The sequence below is a fragment of the Phalacrocorax carbo genome, chromosome 16 (genome assembly GCF_963921805.1).
Source record: "Phalacrocorax carbo chromosome 16, bPhaCar2.1, whole genome shotgun sequence".
Classification (NCBI taxonomy): Eukaryota; Metazoa; Chordata; class Aves; order Suliformes; family Phalacrocoracidae; genus Phalacrocorax; species Phalacrocorax carbo.
Window position 1 is genome coordinate 13,319,276 of NC_087528.1, and position 19,281 is coordinate 13,338,556.

General features: G+C 48.5%; 1 protein-coding gene across 1 annotated transcript in view; it reads right to left on the minus strand.

Annotated features, from left to right (window-relative positions):
* LOC104044472 (dynein axonemal heavy chain 9) overlaps positions 1 to 19,281 on the minus strand; it is a 55,208-nt gene that overhangs the window by 8,922 nt on the left and 27,005 nt on the right. The window contains exons 15-26 of the mRNA XM_064467434.1: positions 18,416 to 18,551; positions 17,133 to 17,329; positions 16,618 to 17,042; positions 14,758 to 14,980; positions 12,294 to 12,460; positions 11,061 to 11,931; positions 8,405 to 8,535; positions 7,150 to 7,276; positions 3,888 to 4,040; positions 2,805 to 2,930; positions 1,907 to 2,146; positions 674 to 834 (exon numbers count right to left, since the gene is read on the minus strand). Of these exons, the coding sequence (XP_064323504.1) occupies positions 674 to 834; positions 1,907 to 2,146; positions 2,805 to 2,930; positions 3,888 to 4,040; positions 7,150 to 7,276; positions 8,405 to 8,535; positions 11,061 to 11,931; positions 12,294 to 12,460; positions 14,758 to 14,980; positions 16,618 to 17,042; positions 17,133 to 17,329; positions 18,416 to 18,551 (2,957 nt within the window). The remainder of the gene's footprint in view (positions 1 to 673; positions 835 to 1,906; positions 2,147 to 2,804; positions 2,931 to 3,887; positions 4,041 to 7,149; positions 7,277 to 8,404; positions 8,536 to 11,060; positions 11,932 to 12,293; positions 12,461 to 14,757; positions 14,981 to 16,617; positions 17,043 to 17,132; positions 17,330 to 18,415; positions 18,552 to 19,281) is intronic.

Below are 19,281 nucleotides of genomic sequence, written 5' to 3' on the forward strand. Positions count from 1 at the left end.
ATGATCCCACTCAATGCCTCAGCAAGCCCCAAAGCTTCTCCATCATGCCCATGATGGACACCAGGGAGGTGCCCACATGTGGGTGTCCATACTCCCTGTATAACCCACGGAGCTGTAGTCAATATGGACAACAAAACCTGATAATACATGGACACTTGGTTCAGCTGACTAACGGGTGACTAGAGCCACCTGAGATGCTCCTGGCTACTGAAATGTCACATAGGGTGGAAAGATACGCCAAGAGGTCCACAGGAGATTTGCACACTTCTATATTGGCAGCTGGAAGCCAGGTGGGACAACGCAGAGCATCTCAAGTCACCCTAGGTGTCCCCATTGAGGAAACTGAATCAAGTGGTAGATGTCTACTTCAAGATGGGATGAAAGCTTTCTAGACACACCAGTTCTATGGGGCATGGGCATCCTGTGCACAGGCAGACACCCACAACTGAGCATCTTAATCTGTGAGCTGAATCCCATCCCGGGATCTGAGGCAGAGATATCCCGGAGGGTAGCACCATCAAATCACAGACCAGGTGAGAGTTAGAGCTCTGCCACCAGATTGCTGGGACATGGAGGAAGAACATGAGGAATGCCTGTGTCCAAACTAAATCAGCAGCTCTTTCTTTAACTGCGTGGCAGAGCCCAGCTGTGATGGTGTTTCCCAGGGACTTACCTGTCGGTCAGTGGAGTGATCACCAGACGAGGGGTGTTGCCAAGGTATTCATAAGAGTACAGGAACTGGGCATCACAGATGTTGGCAAAGCAGTGCCGCTCCTCATCCGACCATCTGTGCCGGAGCTGCGACAGCCAAGTGAACGCCTGGGCATTGTCCACCTGCAACGCACCCACAAGCACCGTCACGGGGAGGCCAGGGCTGCCAGGCACACGCAGCTCAGGTGCCAAAATGGTGACTGCAATGAGCTTTTCATCGGGGACCTGATCCTTACTGTGAAGGCAGGTGTGGTGAGAAACATCACCTCCCTGTCTCCCATCAACTGAGGGTAGAAGCAAAGTTAGTAACCACATTGATGGGATAGGAAAAAATGAATATCCAAGAGAAAGAGCAGCACAAAAACACTCCTGAAGAGGAGATTTAAGAAGCAGCAGGCTGTGAAAGGACTCTTATAATGCCAACAGAGTGAGAGAAGGAGCAGAGGCTGTCTAGCAGGGAAGGGGCCACAGACAGCACCAGGGAACTGGGCTGGGGACAGGGGAACAAGGACAGCCAAGGACAGCGCTCTCTGTGCAACCAGCAGGCCCAGCAGATGAACTGCTTCACCACAAACTGGGCCAAGGCACCACCAAGCCCAGCTGCACCTGGAAGTCAGAAACCCTGTGAGCAGCCTGGCTGCCTCCGAGAGGACACGGATGAGGGTAAAGGCACAACCCAGCACACTCAGGGCACCTTCCTACCCACCTGCAGGGCTGGAAACCTGGCACAGTGTCGAGGACAGAGGAATGGTGTGGGAAAGGTGTGCGAGACAAGAGAGTCCCAAAGGAGTCCCTGTGGCCCCACACCAGACCAAGGAGGCTTCAGAAAGAAAAGCCTGAATGCTTTTTCTTACTTTCTCTAACGACATAACTGAGACTGCATCCAGCAGCCTCCCAACACAGCGCCATCATCCACCAACAGGTGTCTTGCCAACAGGACACAGGGCCTCACTCTCTCTCCTGGTGGGAACGTGGCAAGTACAACAAGGCCGTTGGTGTTGCATGGCCATAACACAGAACAGCACTGCAGGCTTACAATGGCTTTCTGCCTCCTCACTGCAAACACTGTAGAAGTAAATTTAGTCGCGTATCTCCCACTGAGACAGGCAGTGATCTGAATGGCCTGTGGTTTTTCTATCACTCCTGTATCACTCCAACGCCCAACACAGGACCATGCTGAGCTGCAAACACAAACCTTCTGCGCTATCATCTTTGCCACCACATCCCGAGCGTGTACATCAATGGTGCATATGGTCATGATTTTCTGCCTGTCACCCTTGGAGAGCTGCCCAATCAGCATGGTAACAAGGGTGTTCAGCTGGGTCACTTGCTTCTTGTGATATTCCTTCATCGCATTCTCGTAGCCTTCCTCCACCCTGGCGAAGGCAATCCCAACCTCAGTTGTCCACCAGATCTGGGTGCAGGAAAGAGCCACCTAGGGAAAAGGGCTGGCTCAGCATCAGGGAAAACACCAGAGCTTCCTTACGTTCAAGAGTGTCTGACCTACAGACAGATCAAGGATGAAGTACCCACGACATGAATTTAAGTATTTTTTGTACAGTAGTCACAGCAGACAGGACAACAGGAAACTGCCCTGTGACATTCATTTAAAACATCATATCAGTGGCAGACACATTTAGCAGCTACTTATTAGTAAATCAGCACCTTTCACATGCCTGACATAGCAGAGGAGGAAGAGCTGGAGACCATGAGGCTCTCAGAGGTGCATCTGAGGGGCTCTTTTCTCTCATTAAGCATCACCACTCTTTTTCTGCTGCACCTCTTGCTCCTCTGGGTGTATAAGACTTCCTGTGACCTGCACGATGCAGCAGGCACTGCCCAAACCCCGGAGCTCTGTAACCCAGCCAAGAGCATATCCTCCCTGAAGCCCCAATCAGAGCATGGAGCTCAGCCTGGGAACTCCATCCTCCCTCCCTCCCTCCCTCCCAGACAGCGCAGTGGAGGCCAGAAATATCTCCATCCATAGGTAGGGGCCATTCCTAGACGAAGGGAAGGGCAGGACTGAAGGGGGAGCCAAGTGCCACCCTTCCCATGCACCAGCCTGAGTGGAGCTGAGGAGCAGTGGCAGATACCTGGGCAGGGTAGTCAAAGAGCCACTGTTCCCTCGGCTTCTCCTCGTAAGCCATGACAGCTTCTGTCATCTCATCTCTCACAGTAGCCCTCATGCTGTCTAGGACGTGATTCAGCCAGACCTCAACCTGGAGAAGAGATGAAATCACAGTAACACATTTGCTCTTCTTAAGCGCCTTTGGTAATTAATGAAGGTAGGGAGTGGGACAAGCATCTCAACTCTCGAGTTAAACAAGCCTCACTCTCCTTCAGACTGGGTGGATTTAGCCAATTCTGGTACTGCAGGATTAGCATCTATTTCCACACACCAAGAATGCAAGGCAGATTTTTCTTGATCTCCAGCTACAGGAGAAACCAGAATGAACTCCACCGACGAGTAATTTAGTTCAGCGCATTCCACCTCCAGGCCATGACAGAATCACTCATGGGACTTGGGCACAATCTGCCAGCAGCAGGAGAAAGCTGCTGCCAAACTTGGGAACACAATTCCTGCTGAACTTAATATTTCACAGGCAAAGCCCTCACTGAGAAGATAGTTTAAATGCAGCAAGCTCCATCACTGGGGAGCTCAGTAGCTGGTATTACGTACTTCCTATAATAGTCCATGGAGAAAGGCGCTACTACAGGGAAAGATAAGATGAGCAGGACTTTGTTTCTTAAATTTCGTGCTTTAACTCATCCTGTGAAAGAAGGAACATTTGAAAAACAGGGAAAAAAGCCTTCTCTTTCGAAAGATAGGCATGCAGAGGTACTATGGAATAGCTTGGTCTATTTTCAACAAGCTGTGAGACTAACCTTCAAAACTTCTTGGAAAAAATCAAATAGAAAAACCTAGTTAGAAAAAGGCCACAGCCCTTTCTCTCACTGTGCACAGTAGCACCTATGCCCCACCTTAGTGACCTATCCAGAGCAGGGCCAAGACCTGTGGCATGAGGAGGAATTAAATTACACACCACCTCTTCCAGCCTTTCTCACGCATAAAGCAAGAGCAGAGAAGCTCTATGTCCTGGCAACAGCTGCCCACACAAGGGGCAGGAGAGCAGACTCCGCTGGACAGTTTTGATAGACAAGGTCTTCCCTCTCACCGGCCCGCTGCAGTCACAGGGTTCACTGAAGCTGACATATTCCTCCTCTCTACTGTACATTCCCAGGCCAATCTTGGTTGCCTTTTCCTCAGAGTCCAGCTGGAACTTCATCTTGGCCAAGTTGTCAAAGAGTTTGGAAAGATGACGTTGCACCTGTGAAAGGAATTGTATAAATAAAGCGACTGAGACAGGAAAAGTGGAATGGACACTTGTCATGGATACATGTCATAGGCACAATCATGTTCACAAAGCACGACCTTGGACATCTTGGGAGCACCACATCTTCTCATGTGTGGCCAACACAAGCCTCTTGCTGTCTCTTCCAATACTTCCACCTATTTCCACATTATTTAGAGAACAGATATGCCTCAATAAATCTTATTTCCCCCTTAGGAAATATCTCATGCAGGGCAAAAGCACAGAAAACATTCAAACATTGCATGACCTCCCATCCCCGATTTCATGAGAGGTCTCCAGCCATTGCTTCGCCTCATCTAATTCTCAGCACACTCTAGAGTTTTCTTCACTATGAATATTTCTGGTTTTTTCACTACTAGAAACCAGTTTTGTGCCAATGAAGAGTCCTGAATTCTCCTCCATGGAAAAGAAAGACCTTCGTTTCTACCCAAGACCCATGATAAACAGTTCAACAACCCAGACCTTCTACAAAACCCTCATCTTGACCAAAAGCACTCTTCCAGCAGGAAAAGAATAATTCAGTCCCATCCTGTCCACACCCGGATGAGTTGGAAAAGCCAAGAGGGAGATGCTAGCATCGCTGCTGCAGGCTCTCAACATCGGCACCTGCCTGCTGGTTGCTGAGCAGGTCACCAACTCTTCTTCTAGATCGCTGTGTAACACAAAACGCAATCACTGTGTGTGTCGTGTGTCACGTGCCACTGCCAGCAAAGGCAGGCTTCTCCCAGGACTGAGGTTCTCATGGCCAGAATCAGCTCACAAAGCTGTCCCAGACAGGAGCTGCTTCTCTCAACCACAGCCAGAGGCAGGGAGATGGACGGACTGTCATGGGTGGGATGACAAAAGAGAACAGCCCATGATGCATGGCGCTCTAATGCTTTCAGAGAAAGACGGGTGGACGTGTCTAATTCTTACTCACTGACTCACAAAGGATTGCAGCACTCCTCACAAGCTGTCCTGCGGGTGGACGTAGCTCAGAGGTCTTCTCATGCAAGTTCAAGCAAGGCCAAATCCTGGAAGGTGCTAGGCACCTCTCAGAAGCTTCCCCCAAATAAGCATATGTCCTTTCAAATCTTAGGTAAACCATAGAAACCTTTTCTTACATTTAGAAGTTTCTGCTCACAAATCCCCTCTGTCTGTTCCCAGACCCTGGCCAGTCTGGGGGGCCTCGGATGGACTCCAGCACTTGGGGCAATGCTGCCACTGGAGCCCTGAATACCCCCGAATGCTGTACAAGTTCAGCACCCAGTTTAAGAGAATAATATCATTGTGTACCTAATCCTCCTTTACGAATTATCAGACTTTGAAACTACAATGGGAAGTCTGAGAGTGTATCCATCTATGATCCTACTTGACATTTACTTCGATTTTACCGCAAATAGTTTTGAATAACAGAAAACGCCAGGAACAACTTCGTACTCCATGGAGCATTTCAACACAATATCTTTTCTTTGCTTCCTGTGTTTCTTTTCTCTCCAGTTTAAGTATCAATCTCCTATGTACTTATGATACTCTGCGGGCTGAAATCACCCACCAGCACAAACAGATAGAAGCGGTGTTAAAGGTCAATGGCAAAAACCAGCCTTTCCAAACGTGCGTGCAAGCCTGCTCCATTCATGTGCTTAAATGAATGCTGAAACGAATGCTGAAAATGATGAAAAGCTTAAAGAAGGTGAGATTACTCGCTACTGAAAAATGGAATAAGGAATTCATTCCTTATCTGACAGTCTCCATTTGCTGTGAACATTTTGATTTGTTTTACATTCCAACCTCGGGATAAATGATGCATCCCAAACGAGGCCAGCCAGAGCACAGCATTGCCAGGCAAAGCGGCCGAGGTTACCTGACAGCAGCTCCTGCAGCACTAATAATCACCCCTAATGCTGCTCTGGTCTGTATGGAAAAACATCTGCAGGACTGAATCCTCTAAACTCTGCCCACTGGGGGACAGGAGGTGTCTGTGCTCCTCTGGGGAACAGCGGGGAGAACACAGTGAAGCTGTTTCTTAAAACAGGAAGGTTATTTCTTTACTGAGAGAGCGGTCAGGCCCTGGCACAGGCTGCCCAGAGAGGTGGGGGAGTCACCATCCCTGGAGGTATTTAAAAGACGGGTAGACGTGGCACTCCAGGACATGGTTTAGGAGGCCTGGGGGTGTTGGGTTGATGGTTGGACTTGACGATCTGAGAGGTCTTTTCCAACCTTAAGGATTCTATGATTCTACTACAAGTTCCTCCACAGGGTGATCCAGAAATCCACCAAAGTCAACAGGAGGAATTTGGAGTGACTTCCGCACACCTGGCATTCAGGCACCTTCCCCAGAAACCCAGCCTGGAGAGGAGAAGCTTCCTCAGTCAGATGATGCAGAAGCCCAGTGCAGGAGGTCAGATAGCCAGCATGGCCCTGAGCTGCGCTGGGGTGGATGGCAACCCAAGAGATCTACTAGCTTGCCTTGGCCATAGCCACTGTCTGACCACCAGCTCCCTTACCTCTTTCAGGTTGTGTTCTTCTCTCCCCCTATAATCAGAACATCTCAAAAGCCTTTGTGTGGGGGAAGGAAGGAGTGGCTGACTAGCAAATGCCCCTGCTAGCTAAAGAAAGGGAAGTCTCCAAGCCACCAGTTGTCAGCACTTCCACGTCTGAATGCTCGGTCTGTGGCTCTTTAAACAGCAGGTGCTCTTTGGTGGCATCCCAGGTTGGGGATTCAAGGTCAGCAACAAGTTTTGGCTGACATCCTCAAGAAAGATGATTTTCTCTAACCTCATTGTATCCCAGCAGAAGCAAACTACTGTTTTTATGGCGTCAGAAACATAGCTCTACTCTGCAACGCTTTCAGAACCATCTGCAAGCATCACCAGGGTTAGATCAGACAACATACAGTGCACATGTTGCCTTTCAAAGATGACAGATGAAGGCCAGCTGTGAAAGAACGGTTATTAATCCAAATGAGGGTGGGAGAAAAAGCACTCGAGAAAGGATAAGCTACAGAAGAGTCCCAAGACAGCATCTTCCACCATGACATTACTGACAGCTGGAAAATGCAAAGGTGATGCAGTACAAGGCTTACCAGCTGTGGGTTGGTGCCATTGGAAAGAATATCCAATAAATCTGCAGAAGAAATGAAGTAAAATCTGGGAAAGGCCAACCTCTTCATGTCCAAATACTCAGCCAAAGCCTTCTCACACAGGGACAACCTGGGGAGACAAAGCAGATGAACAGAGCCCAGGGCAGGTGGCTGAATATCCTTTCATGTTTCACGCTACAGTTTGGGTTATCAAGCAGATTTTCGCCTTCCATGGGGAAATGCCAGACATGAGCTGAGCCCGTAGGCTGGTCCTCCACAGCCTTTTCCACGCAGATCAACATAGCACATAGTGACTTACAGACATCTCTCTACTCCCGGGGTCAAACAGCCTAGGAGTCAGAGAAGCCTCATAAAAAAGCAGAAACACAGGTGGAAGAAGCTAAAAGGGTTTGCAGCCTGACCTACTGTTTTAGACTAGCTCATAACTGCCATAGGTGATCTCACACTGGGATGAAAGTTTCCATTACTGCTTTTATTCTAATAAGCCACATTTTAAAGTCTGATTCAGACCTACTCAGCTTTTTGCAGTTGCAAAGCCTGAAAAGAAACTTGTTTGCTCTGATCTGAAATGAATCTTTCAGTGTTTACATGCTAAACTGCTGCTGAGCTTACCAAGTTCATAAATAACATGCAGCTAGTCCTCTGTGAGGAACATTGGCCTTATCTGATTAAAAAAATAAAATAAATCTTTCTTTTAAATGGAGAGTTATTACTGACACGACAGCTATCATTAACTTTTAAGTGTGTTCCAGGTAGATGAGCTCATATGTTAAGTGAGGAGTGTCTCCATCTCACGACACTAAGGCCTTTCGCAGAGAGTCTAGTTACACCATGTGTCAAGGGTATACACACAGAGATAATTTCATATATTAAATAACATGGGCTCAGCTCTGCTGCAGATATGCCTGTTTGGACTGCTAAATAGATACTTAAGACGTCGTATTTAGGGTGGCGGTGAGACCATGTGTTATTAAAACCAGCTGAACGCCTAGCTTTGTACATATGCAAATCAATATTCAGGGTGAGAATTTGCACTTACACAAAGCCAGACTCACTTTGGGGGCTTGAGGGTGATGGATCACAAATAAAAAGACTCAGGAAAGGTCAGAAATGCTGCGACTTGTGAATGCAAGGAACGCACAGTCTAGGAAGAGATCCTTGGAGCACAGGTTAAATAAACTTATTAGAACTGATCCCCATCTCTGCAAAATCCTGGGATTTCTGAAGTTCTACTTACCTACTCTGAATATCCTCCAGCTGCTGGGACAGACCTGATTTATTGGTGGCCTGAACTACATTTGGGGTTTTCTGAGCTTCATAAGCCAGTTCTTTAAAATCCACATCAATCCCTTCAAAGCGTTTGGAGTCCTAAAAAACAATACAAGGAACACATTCAGGGTAAAACACTAATTTTGTGCTAAGAGATCCCATCCTCTGGGTTCTGTCTTTGGGTTGAGGGGAAAGGCTCTCTGCAAAGAGCCTCCTGCCCAGTGCAGAGGGACCTCTCCACCATTTCTGAAGGGCTCTTCCAGCCATGTGCCCAAAACATGCCTCCAGTCGGGCACTCGCTGCCTTCTCACTGTACCCACAGGGGTCATGGATAAAGCAATCCATGCAGAAGCCAATGCCTAGGACCAGCCACTTTCATGGGATTTAATTCCCCTTTGAATGTCTCCTCATAACTCTTCCTCTCCCGTGCCCATATGAAATACCAAGTTTCCCCAGCCACAGCAGCAGGAGATGCTCCCGTATAGGGGAAAGGCTACCGACTCCGTCTGAGTCCACTCTTCCCCTCTTGCTACAGTGTAGGAGCCTCAGTGCCCACCCCTGGTATGGGTGAGATGCCGCTTGCAGAGAACAGCCCTTCCTTGCCTTGAGTAAGGCCACGGAAACCCCTTGTTGGCAGCAGAGGAGCATGCTAACAGTTATGCTCTGCACCTAGCGGGGACCCTGAATTTCTGGAGTTAACAGTGAAGAATAAATAAAGCTATGTTCAAAATGCCTCTGCTCCTCCCTTCTTCCCAAGCCAGGCCTCCCGAGTGAGCCAGGACACTGGATAAAAGTGCTCCAAGCCTTCCTGGTAACAATTCCACATTAAGCTGTGCTCCGTCCTGGTAGCCAGGCTCTGGCTGGAGGGTTGAGCCCTCCCTGCACACAAGCCACGTAGCCAGCTTCAGATGGGCACCGCACGCCCTGCTGGCACATCCACCCCCAGCCCTGGATGCATCCTGAGGGCATCCAGCCTCCAGAGGCTTTAAGATTCATCTTTGCTTCTAGGGAAGGGAAGAGGCTGCTGATTCTTGCCTCCTGCCAGACGGGTACTGAGGTGCAGACAGCTGCCCAGTAGGATGCAGATTTAAATCATGATGTGATTTCCTACGTGCCATTAGATAGCTGTTGGATATTAACAGCTTGCTGGCCCATGGTGCAGCCTGCAGGGTGCTGGTTATTAGCACCTGTATATACTGCCCAGCAAGCGAGGTGTGCCCAGAGCTCTCCAAAGCAGATGGAGGAAGAGTCCAAGCAGAGCAGAGGGAAGGGATGGAGACAGGGTGGCTATCGTCCGGGCGGCGCTGGGCTGTGCACACCCGCCTGGGCTGTCAGTGCCCCGCAGTGCCGTCAGCGGCGCGGCACGCGGAGGGGGACAGCAGCGGCACTCAGCTGCAGTTCTCTCGTGAGTGAAGGGCAGGTTCCTCTGCATGGCCGCGAGTGGCCCAGCAGGGCAAGGAACCAGCCTGGAAGATTTTCTTAATAATTGTCATGGTTTTAGCTGGGATAGAGTTAATTTTCTTCACTGCAGCTGGTGCAGTGCTGTGCTTTGGACTTAGTATGAAAACAATGTTGACAACACACTGATGTTTAGTTGTTGCTAAGTAGCGCTTACACTAGTCAAGGACTTTTCCAGCTCCCCATGCTCTGCCGGGGGCACAGCCAAGAGAGTGGATTCAAATTGGCCGAAGGGATATTCCATGTCATATGACGTCATGCCCAGTAGGTTAACTGGGGGGAGTTGGCCGGGGGAAGCAGCAATCACGGCTCAGGGATGGGCAGCATCGGTCGGCGGGTGGTGAGCGGTTGTATAGCTTGTGGGTTTTTTTTCCCTTTTTTTTTTCCCCCTCTAGGCTTCATTTATCTCTCTTGTTATTTTCATTTTATTATATCATTATTAATATAATCATAATAATAATTATTATTATCAGTACTATTATTGTTATTTTAATAATTAAACTGTTCGTATCTCAACACACAAGTATTCTTGCCTTTGCTCTTCCAATTCTCTCCCCCATCCCACGGGGCGGGGGGAGTGAGCGAGCGGCTGCGGGGTGTTTAGTTGCTGACTGGGGCTAAACCAAGACAATAATCAATAGAATCTAGAATAAAACTGGAAGCTGGACTCACACTCCTGAGGAGGTCACCAGTGACAACTGTGTTCCATTTCCCAAAGCAGGGGTAGCAGAGCAGCTGCTCTCCCCCTGCACCAGCACTGAAGGCAGAGAAGGGAATGCTGCCAAAGCTGCCTGGTCCGGCTCTGGTTTGATGTTTTGCAATGCCTGAGAATTATCCTGGTCCTCTCCCCTCCAAGGAAAGAGGGCACATGCCCGCAGCACGGAAGGGAGCTATTAGCCTCCCACTCCGTCTCCAGGAACTCTGCATTTGCTGTGCAGCAGTGGAGGGAAGAAAATCAGCTTCTCAGCATGGCTCACACACAACCTACAGCACAAAAACATCCTGGGGCAGCACTAGGGAAACTACCAAGGGAGCCTCCAAAAAAGCAAGGCAGCAGGAAAAAAGCCTTGCTTGGGGGAACGTGGCATTAGAGATAACCCTATTCCATGTAACGGAGGCTCTTCAACAATTTCCAAACAGGAAGAATAGGATTTTGGGTTTCATACCTCGGGAAGCTGTGCCCGTATGTCTTCTGAGCCTATGAATATGCTCTCCAAATGAGACCATGTATGCTGCACTTCGAACCAGAGAGAAATGACAGAGTCCGCGGTGGACAGCTTCCTCTGCCAGGCAGAGACTTCCTCCAAGAAGAAAGAAATATATTTGGATGTCATTAAATTCTGCAGCTGCACCTGGTTGTCTTCTAAAGTTTCAATGAGTTCCTCATCTGACTTCAGCAATGGGATGCTCGTCCGGGGGTGAGGCTCATACTGAAACTCCATGGTGCTCCAAGTCATTTTTAGCTCCTTCAGGACTTTCTCCATACTCATCTCTCGCACTGCTTTGTCCACAATGCCACGAACTTCATCCTCAAAATTATGCAGGTTGAGCTTCAGGAGGTCAGCCAGTGTGGTGTCCGAGTCCATCGCAAACCTCACACCCGTCACCTGCATCAGTTGGTTCCAGTGTCTTTCTCTAATGGCAGGATTTTGAAGTTCTGCCACAGCTTTCAGGGCTGTCAGCATGTTCTTCACCTTGCTGTCCAGCCCAGTGAAAGCATCCCATGCCCTCATTTCCTTATCCAAATTCCGAATCTCTTTTGCAAACTTTTTACACTCCAGATCCATGTTTTCCACATTAATATCCACCCATTTGGTAGTCTGCCAGTCATCAAGGCTAGTGTTCACAAGGGATATCATATCCCAGAGCTCTTTGAGAAGACACAGCTCCTTCCTGCACTGCTTCAGTTGTTTATAATCTGGCACCATGACTTCAAACAGACCAGCTGATTCATAAATCGAGGTCATGGCTGACTCCATTTGTTTAATCTCAATGTGCTTTGCATCCAGCAGTTGATAAGGCTTTTCAGTGTCAAACCTAGAAAGAAATGTTTATTCTTCATAAGTGATATTATAACAACTTCTAAAGAAAACATAAAACAAACAGTGCCTCTAAGAGACAAAGCAGAGCTGAAGCGTCTATAAGTACACATTGATGGTACAGCCACATGGTGCTACTGACGCCACTTCAAAGCGATATTGCACACTCAGCATCCAAATTCAATCTCTTGCTAACACTGGCCAGCGTTCCCAGGGACAAAAACATAACAGATACAACACTGTGAGGACGTAGGAAATGTATGCAAGGGCTCAAGCATATGCCCTCAGGACACGCAGAGATGATCCCATAACGCTTTCTTTATCCCTCGGGGCTTCTCCGAGTCTATAATTTGCTCATACCTGAAAGGTGCTTCTTTCCGGAATCGCTCTCTGAACCTGTGCTGCTCAACATCAAATGCTGCACAGCTCTTGCGCAGAGCTGTCATTTCATTTGCCTGCAGAGGAGCCACATGCTGTTTCACAGCTATTGCCAGCTTCTTTATATTGTTCCATTTTTCTGGCAGCTCCTGCAAGCAAAATTTAAATGCTGGTAGGCAGTGTTTGATATCCAATATAAGATGCAGCTGATATGTTTATGGATAATCACAGGACAGAAAAGGCAAAAGATTCCAGGTCTAAAACTGTAAGGAAGTTTTGTTGTGATGCAAAGGCTAAACACTCAATTTGGGATAAAACTTAAGAGTTATTCACAATTTTGAAGAGTAATGAAGACAGAGACCTTATAACTGACTGCTCTGATTGTAAAAACATGCTCAGTAACTTCAGAAGGGTCCCAGAGCAGCTCCTGGGCTCCCAGAGTGGTCCAATGCTCGAGAGAGAACACTGATGCTAACACCAAGCCCAGAGGGATGTGGAGCCTGCTGGGAGGGCTGAAGGCAGGAGGATGGGCTGTGGAGGCAAGCTCGTCAGATCGCCTGGCTTCCCAGAGCTAATTATAAAATATAGCTGGGAAATTTCCTGCCAGGTCTTAGAGCAGAAGGTGTTATACCTGAAGGACTTCTGGAGAGCTCTCGGGGGCAAATCCCTCCAGCCTGGGTATATAAGATTAGTACTAAATAAGATTGGTTTCTTTCTCAGGTCTGCATCCAAGCTGCAAATGCGCAGCACTGCTGACAATCCCCACTCTGTACCTGGGATTTTGTTCAGAAAGGGATTTTATTTCTTCTCCCTAGGCTTCTTGGCCATATCCTCAGCCCAGACACTGACACCAGCCAAGGGCTCTGCTGTCCTCAAGTCCTAGTGCTTTGCTCTCGGGCAGCCCACTTCCCATGTTATGTGCTCACAGGAAAGACTTTGGGTTTCTTTTCATCCCAGTTCCCATAGTTGAGGGGATAAATGGAAACCCAGCAACACTATGGAAAGAAGGGAAATAACCTGGGGGCAGCAGAGATAGCCAGAGCAGGGCCAGTCCCTCCCGAGAGGTCTCTTTCTGGCACTTCATGTTTCAGTCTCAGTAGAAATCCCTATCAATGACCACATCAGGGCACATATGGAGATGCTTCCTTGTCCTTCTCATGCAAACTACCGACTCCAGCCCATCCACCTCCGTGGCCATGGAGGGAGTGGTACCTAGAGGAACTTATGTCTGGTTTTCCGGTATCCAGCAGTGAATGAATCATTCAACTACGTGTTGCTGTCACTTGCCAGAAAGAACAAAACTGGTTTGTTATCTCCTGCATCTGAATGGCTGCCCCACATCCCTCATTTCTTCTATCAGAAAAATAAATCAATTGTTTGAATGTACTTGCACAAACAGGCACCAAACAAGCATCTTTTGGGCAGAGGAATTAGCAGAGCTGGATTTCCTGCAGCACCATGTTTTATGCAGGACTGAAGCTGTTGCAGAAGCCAGAGCATCCATGCAACGCAGTTCTCCTGGTTTTCAGAGAGTCTGTAGGAATCCAGGTGTCTTTAGGACCCTTAACTATTCCAGATTTGGTGGCCCAAGCACCCAGGGATCACGGTTGCACTAGCAGAAAACCAGGGGATTGCTAAACCCTACTCAGCCCACCCAAGCCTGCAGAAGAGAACTGGAGCCTTTGCTGCACAGGTGCATAAGGCAGGAACATCTCCCCAAAAGGTCCTGCTTTAAACCTTGTGTCCTACACAGACCCCTCTGCCCACAGCGCCCCACGACCATGGGGTATCCATCAGCACGTAGCCACAAGCTTCGCCACTGTAACATCTCAGCTGTTGCCAGCGCTTGTCTCCTGCTCCCCAGGGCTGGCTGGGCACCTCGCAGCCTCTTCTAACCTCCATCTCATGGTCTCCTTTCCAGAAACGGAAGGAATGCCTAAACAAAAACTGAGTCATCAGAGCCAGATGTGGAAAGGTGCCAAAATACTTTCATAACCTGCTCCCAGGGATGTCCTCTGGGTCAAGCAGATTTGGTGTTACAGACCCAGTGGAAGACTGAATTCCTATGAGAAGGCAACTCCTCTGCCAGCACTATATCCTTCCCATCTTCACAGTTGCCAAGAACTGGCTTATTTAAAAATAATTATAATTCAACCTAATTAACAGATGTATTTGAAAATGCATTAATTTTTTTTTCAAGAGTAATCGCTGGGAGTTGGAGCAGGCAATTCTATGTTTTTCATACATAACAAAAGGCTTAATCTCTGCTTTAAAAGAAAAATCTCAATATAACTCCAAAATTTAGAGCTATTAAGGCACATGGCACAATAGCAAAATACTATCCACTGAGGCCCTCTAATGACAGGGAGCGGGGTCTTAGACATCCCTGCACACACTCTGTCTGCCACTCGGCAAACTGGCGTGACCACCACAAGTTTTCACCCACCTCCAGTTGCTTATAGACTTCCTCCGGCAGCTCTTGCTCATATATTTTCAGCAGCTCAATGGTTTGCTTCAATGGCTCAAACATGGCATCAGTGACACCGTGCCTTTCTTTAACAGCCAGGAGATGACCCATAATCTCCACCAAGCCATCGTAATCACCTTTTTCAACCTTTTTGCTCAACCCTTTATCGGCGGTTTTTATGAACTCGTCAAGGTCAGCCAAGCTATGTAACACAAAGCAGGAAAGCACAAAATGAGCGCGGTTCCTATTGAAAGAGTCATCAGCCTTAGGCCAGGCAGCTGGACTGGCCCGCACGGGGGAAAGGCCCGGCTAACCCTGCCTGTTACACGGCAACATGCTGAGGGCATCAGAACCACAATTCATGCTCAAAGGGATCCACAGACGTGGTACAGCTTCCTGCAAGGAACAGAGAAATGGGTTGGGACTTCTCCAGCTGGAGAAAAGGTATCTGAGGAGGAGTATGACTGAGACCTGCGAGCTCAGAAGTGGTCTGGAGAGAGTGAGTTTGAAAGGACAGTTTTAATCTTGTCTTTTCCAATACAAGAATTCAAGATCCCCAAATGAACCTGACATGTTGCAAAGCTACAACAAACATGGATTCTTCTTCCCACACCGCCTCATTTCACAGGGTAACTCCCCGCTGCAGGAGTAGGTGGAAGATAAAAAGTCACAGCAATTAAGAAAAACAATCAAACATTTGTGGGAGGAAAAAAAACCATCCAGGTCTTTAAATACAAAGGCATGACCCCTGTCTCTCAAAGTCCTTGAGCTATAAATCGTTAGACAAGGAGAGTATCTGGAGAAGTTTCCCTACCTGCTTACCCTGTTCTTAATCTCACCAGGTACTGGGCACCGTTGGCAGAGGCACAAAACCTCCTGGATCTCTGCTCCTTTCCAGCACAACCATTCTCCTCTTCTCAAAACACTTATTTTTTAAGTGCCCACTTAAATTCTGTGGATGCTGCTGAGCCAAAATGTATCCTTAAATACTTCACCTAACAAAGACTAAACTGCTGAGTCAGACACTCTTAATAAGAACTCCTAAATGCCTGTTCTAAACTACATAAAAACCTCTTTGCACAGAAATTACCTAACAGAACTATGGTGCTGAAGAGAACACAAGCGATCATATAATCCACCACACGCAGCAGCCTTTACTACCTATGCCTGTAAATATTTCTTTGTAAGCGTCCAAGACTTATGACAGCCTTTAGTTGCCACTACTCAAACAAATCACCTGACGCATCATCCTGCACAGATCTGGCGACTGAGCAGTCTTTCAGAGCAGGGAACACATGTTAATTCAAAACTTACATCCAAAACTCCTCCTTTCTGTAACCTTGAAACTGCCTCCCCATGACTGCTCATGCCAGGCAACCCAAATTACTTTTTTTACACAGAGTGCATTCAAAAGAGCAATGCATTTCAAAATAGAGCGAGTATCTCATGGCATTAATGCAGTTTTACTGATGGCTAATTTCAAATTCAACAAAGTAAGCACAGAGCCCTAGCAGAGATTAGTTTAGTTGGATCAGGATGAATGGGCAAACAGACATCCTATCTGACACCGCACAGCAGGTCCCAGGAGCATCGGCTCGTGGGACGTCAATGGTACCAAGTCCATATAGCTGTTTCCACTTTACACACTCAGCTGTACCAGTTCCCAGGAGAGACCAGGGGATGGAAGATAGAGGGGCTGTAATGGAGGTGGCATGCAGTGTGGGCCCCCTTCTCCTGCTCCTATATTAGCCTATCAGTGTGAAACGATAAAGCCAAGACAAGAGAAACCCGCTTTGGTCAGCACAGGCCCCAGGGAGAGGAGGCAGGAACAGCTCTTACCTGTGCGTAACGTGGTCCATGAGATGCTGCTTGAACACCAAGCTCCACCTTTTAATCACGTTCAGCAGGGATGCCTTGAAAGGCCGAGCATCGACTTTCATCCAGCTCTGGAAGATGCTGATGGGTTCGATGTGATTCACCTCTTCATAGATCTTCTCGTAGGAATCAATCTGCTCTCTGAACTGCTGCAGCGTGGGAGGTGTCTCAGGGACCCCATCCTCCGCATGGGCCTCAATCTCTGCAGCGGTGAGGATGTGCCCGTAGAGAAGGAACTGGCGGCAGAACTCCTTTCTGTCGTCGCTGTAGAGGTAGGAGTAGCGGTCGAAGGTACCGCGGTAATCGCAGCAGGCCGCCATCACGGCTTGCACACGTCCCATCAGCTCATGGCGCATATCAGCCAGGTCAGCCATGTCCTCCATGTCCGCCTAGGAGAGGAGAGGAGATCGCAGTGATGCGGGAGCAGCGTGGTACCTCCTCAGTGCCGCACAGCGCAAGGGAGCTCCACAGCCACGGACCTGGTAGTGGGGGAAGCCGCTGTGCTCGGCCACCCTGGGCACCAGTGATGAGATCCGGTAGATATCATTGAGAAGACTTTCCACCATGTCATAGAAGCCATCGTTAGTGCCGGGGTCCAGGGAGGGATGGAATATCAAATCTGGGATCACCAAATCCAGCTGCACCTCAAACAGGGGGGCGAGCCCTGCCTTGGAATCTGGTAGGGAAGAACAGAGATGCCAGGATCTTTTTCAAGGGGAGAAAGTGATCTTGAGTCACCACTAGCATCCCACCACAAGACACACACATGCACCACAGGGGCACCAGGCAGGTGTGATCACAGGCACCCACTCGCTGGGTGCAGTGACATTATGTCTGCATACAACACAGAGGAGATGCTGACAAATTAGCTGATGTTCTCGTACCCACAGGAGATACTGGAGAACAGATGAGACACAAGTGATTTAAGGACCGGAAAAAATGCTGTGGAGGAAAGCCTTAAAGAGACCAAGCTCTTTAGCTAATCAAAAGGGAATCTGAGAGCTGAACAATTACAGCGCCTAAGTACTTGCAGAGGAGAAAAACAACGGGAACCAAGAGGCTCTTTAATTTAGTGGAGAAAGGCATGAAAAAATCCCAGCAACTGGAAACTGAAACCAAACACAGACATGAAATTATGTGCATGTTTTTAACAAGATGGTGAAGAACTGGATTTGGTTCTCCAACTCAGTGTGCCTCCACATCCAGGAGGGAAGCATTCCTGGAGACATGCTTTAGCTGGACACAAGCTGCTCTCAGCAGAGTGAGTGAACCTTCACAGTGGCTTTAGGCAAGAGGTCTGATTTAGTGACTCCATCTCATCTCTTCACTGCTTTACTGCTCAGGGACTGAGGTTTTCCCTTCATGCCTTTCAGCAGCAGAACTGGCTTTCAGACTCTCCACAAATGAAGGTTGGTATCACCCTGATGCTTCATGGGAGGGCAGGAGACAGCTGGTGCCCAAGGACAGACTTGGGATGACACCTCAATTTTGTCTGCCCATTAATCGTGCAAATCGTGCATCGACCTCTCCACACCCCACACACACCCCCCCAAGCAACGCTTTGCTCCAGTGATGGGGGGACGGAGTCGCCCACCCTGTCTGGAGGCTCCCCCAGCACTTGGTGCAGGCAGTGCAAGAGGCACAGCAGAAAGCCAGGAAGAAGACAGCAAATCTTAGGCATGAGGGAGAGCACAAAACAGAAACCTTCCTTTGGTGAGGCTAAAGCAGCCATCGCGACCAGGGGAGAGGAACCAGCAGTCACCTGTGTTTTCCAGGAGGTACTTGAGCGAGCACTCAATGGTAGTGAAGAATCCATCCAGGACTATCTCATCCACATAATCCACATAGGCCTTCCAGATGTCAGATGTTAGGTCTGCAAGTAAGAGGCTCTGGTTTTCCTGGAAGAAAAAGAAGATGCCTTCAGATACAGCGGGGCTGAGTCTGTCCTCTGAGAGCTGCCCAAGCTAAGGTCTGATGTCAGTGAGCACATGGGTACCAGCCTCATGGAGCGATGGGAAACCAGACAGATGTTGCTGCTGGTGGCATGGACATGATTTTCCCCTTCTGTTAAGGGCTGCTTTGTCATCTGAAATGACTCAAAATAACTGCAGGGTAAAAATGGAGGGCAAAAGAGGCTTAGCAGCTCTGCAACATGTTCTCCTCCCTCTTCTCCAAGGCCACAGGGCTCAAGGCTGCTTTGCACACTGGGGCAGGGAGCACTCAAGGGTCTCAGAGGCTCATCTCAATGCATGAAGACCCAACCCTGGTGGTGCATATAATGTTACCTTAAGTGCATGAGGCCTTCAAGGACTGCTTACACCTCTGCCCTACAAATGATCATCCCAGGACCAGAGAACTTTTACATTCAAGAAAGATTTTAAACAAACCACACAAAACCAGATAAAGGTTGGGATCAGAAAACAAAGGCTTTGCTAATAACCTCCCTCCTCAGCTTATCCTGTTCCCTTCCTCAGGGGAAGCTCCCAGTCAGGAAATTCAGAGCTTTGCAGAGACCCATCCTTCTTCAGTTTCCTCTTCCCATCCCTCCACAGCCAGGTTGTGTCCCCGCTCCCTGCACCTCCCAGCAGCCTTCCGTGCTCCACTGGGATCCTGCCCCCTGCGCTGCCG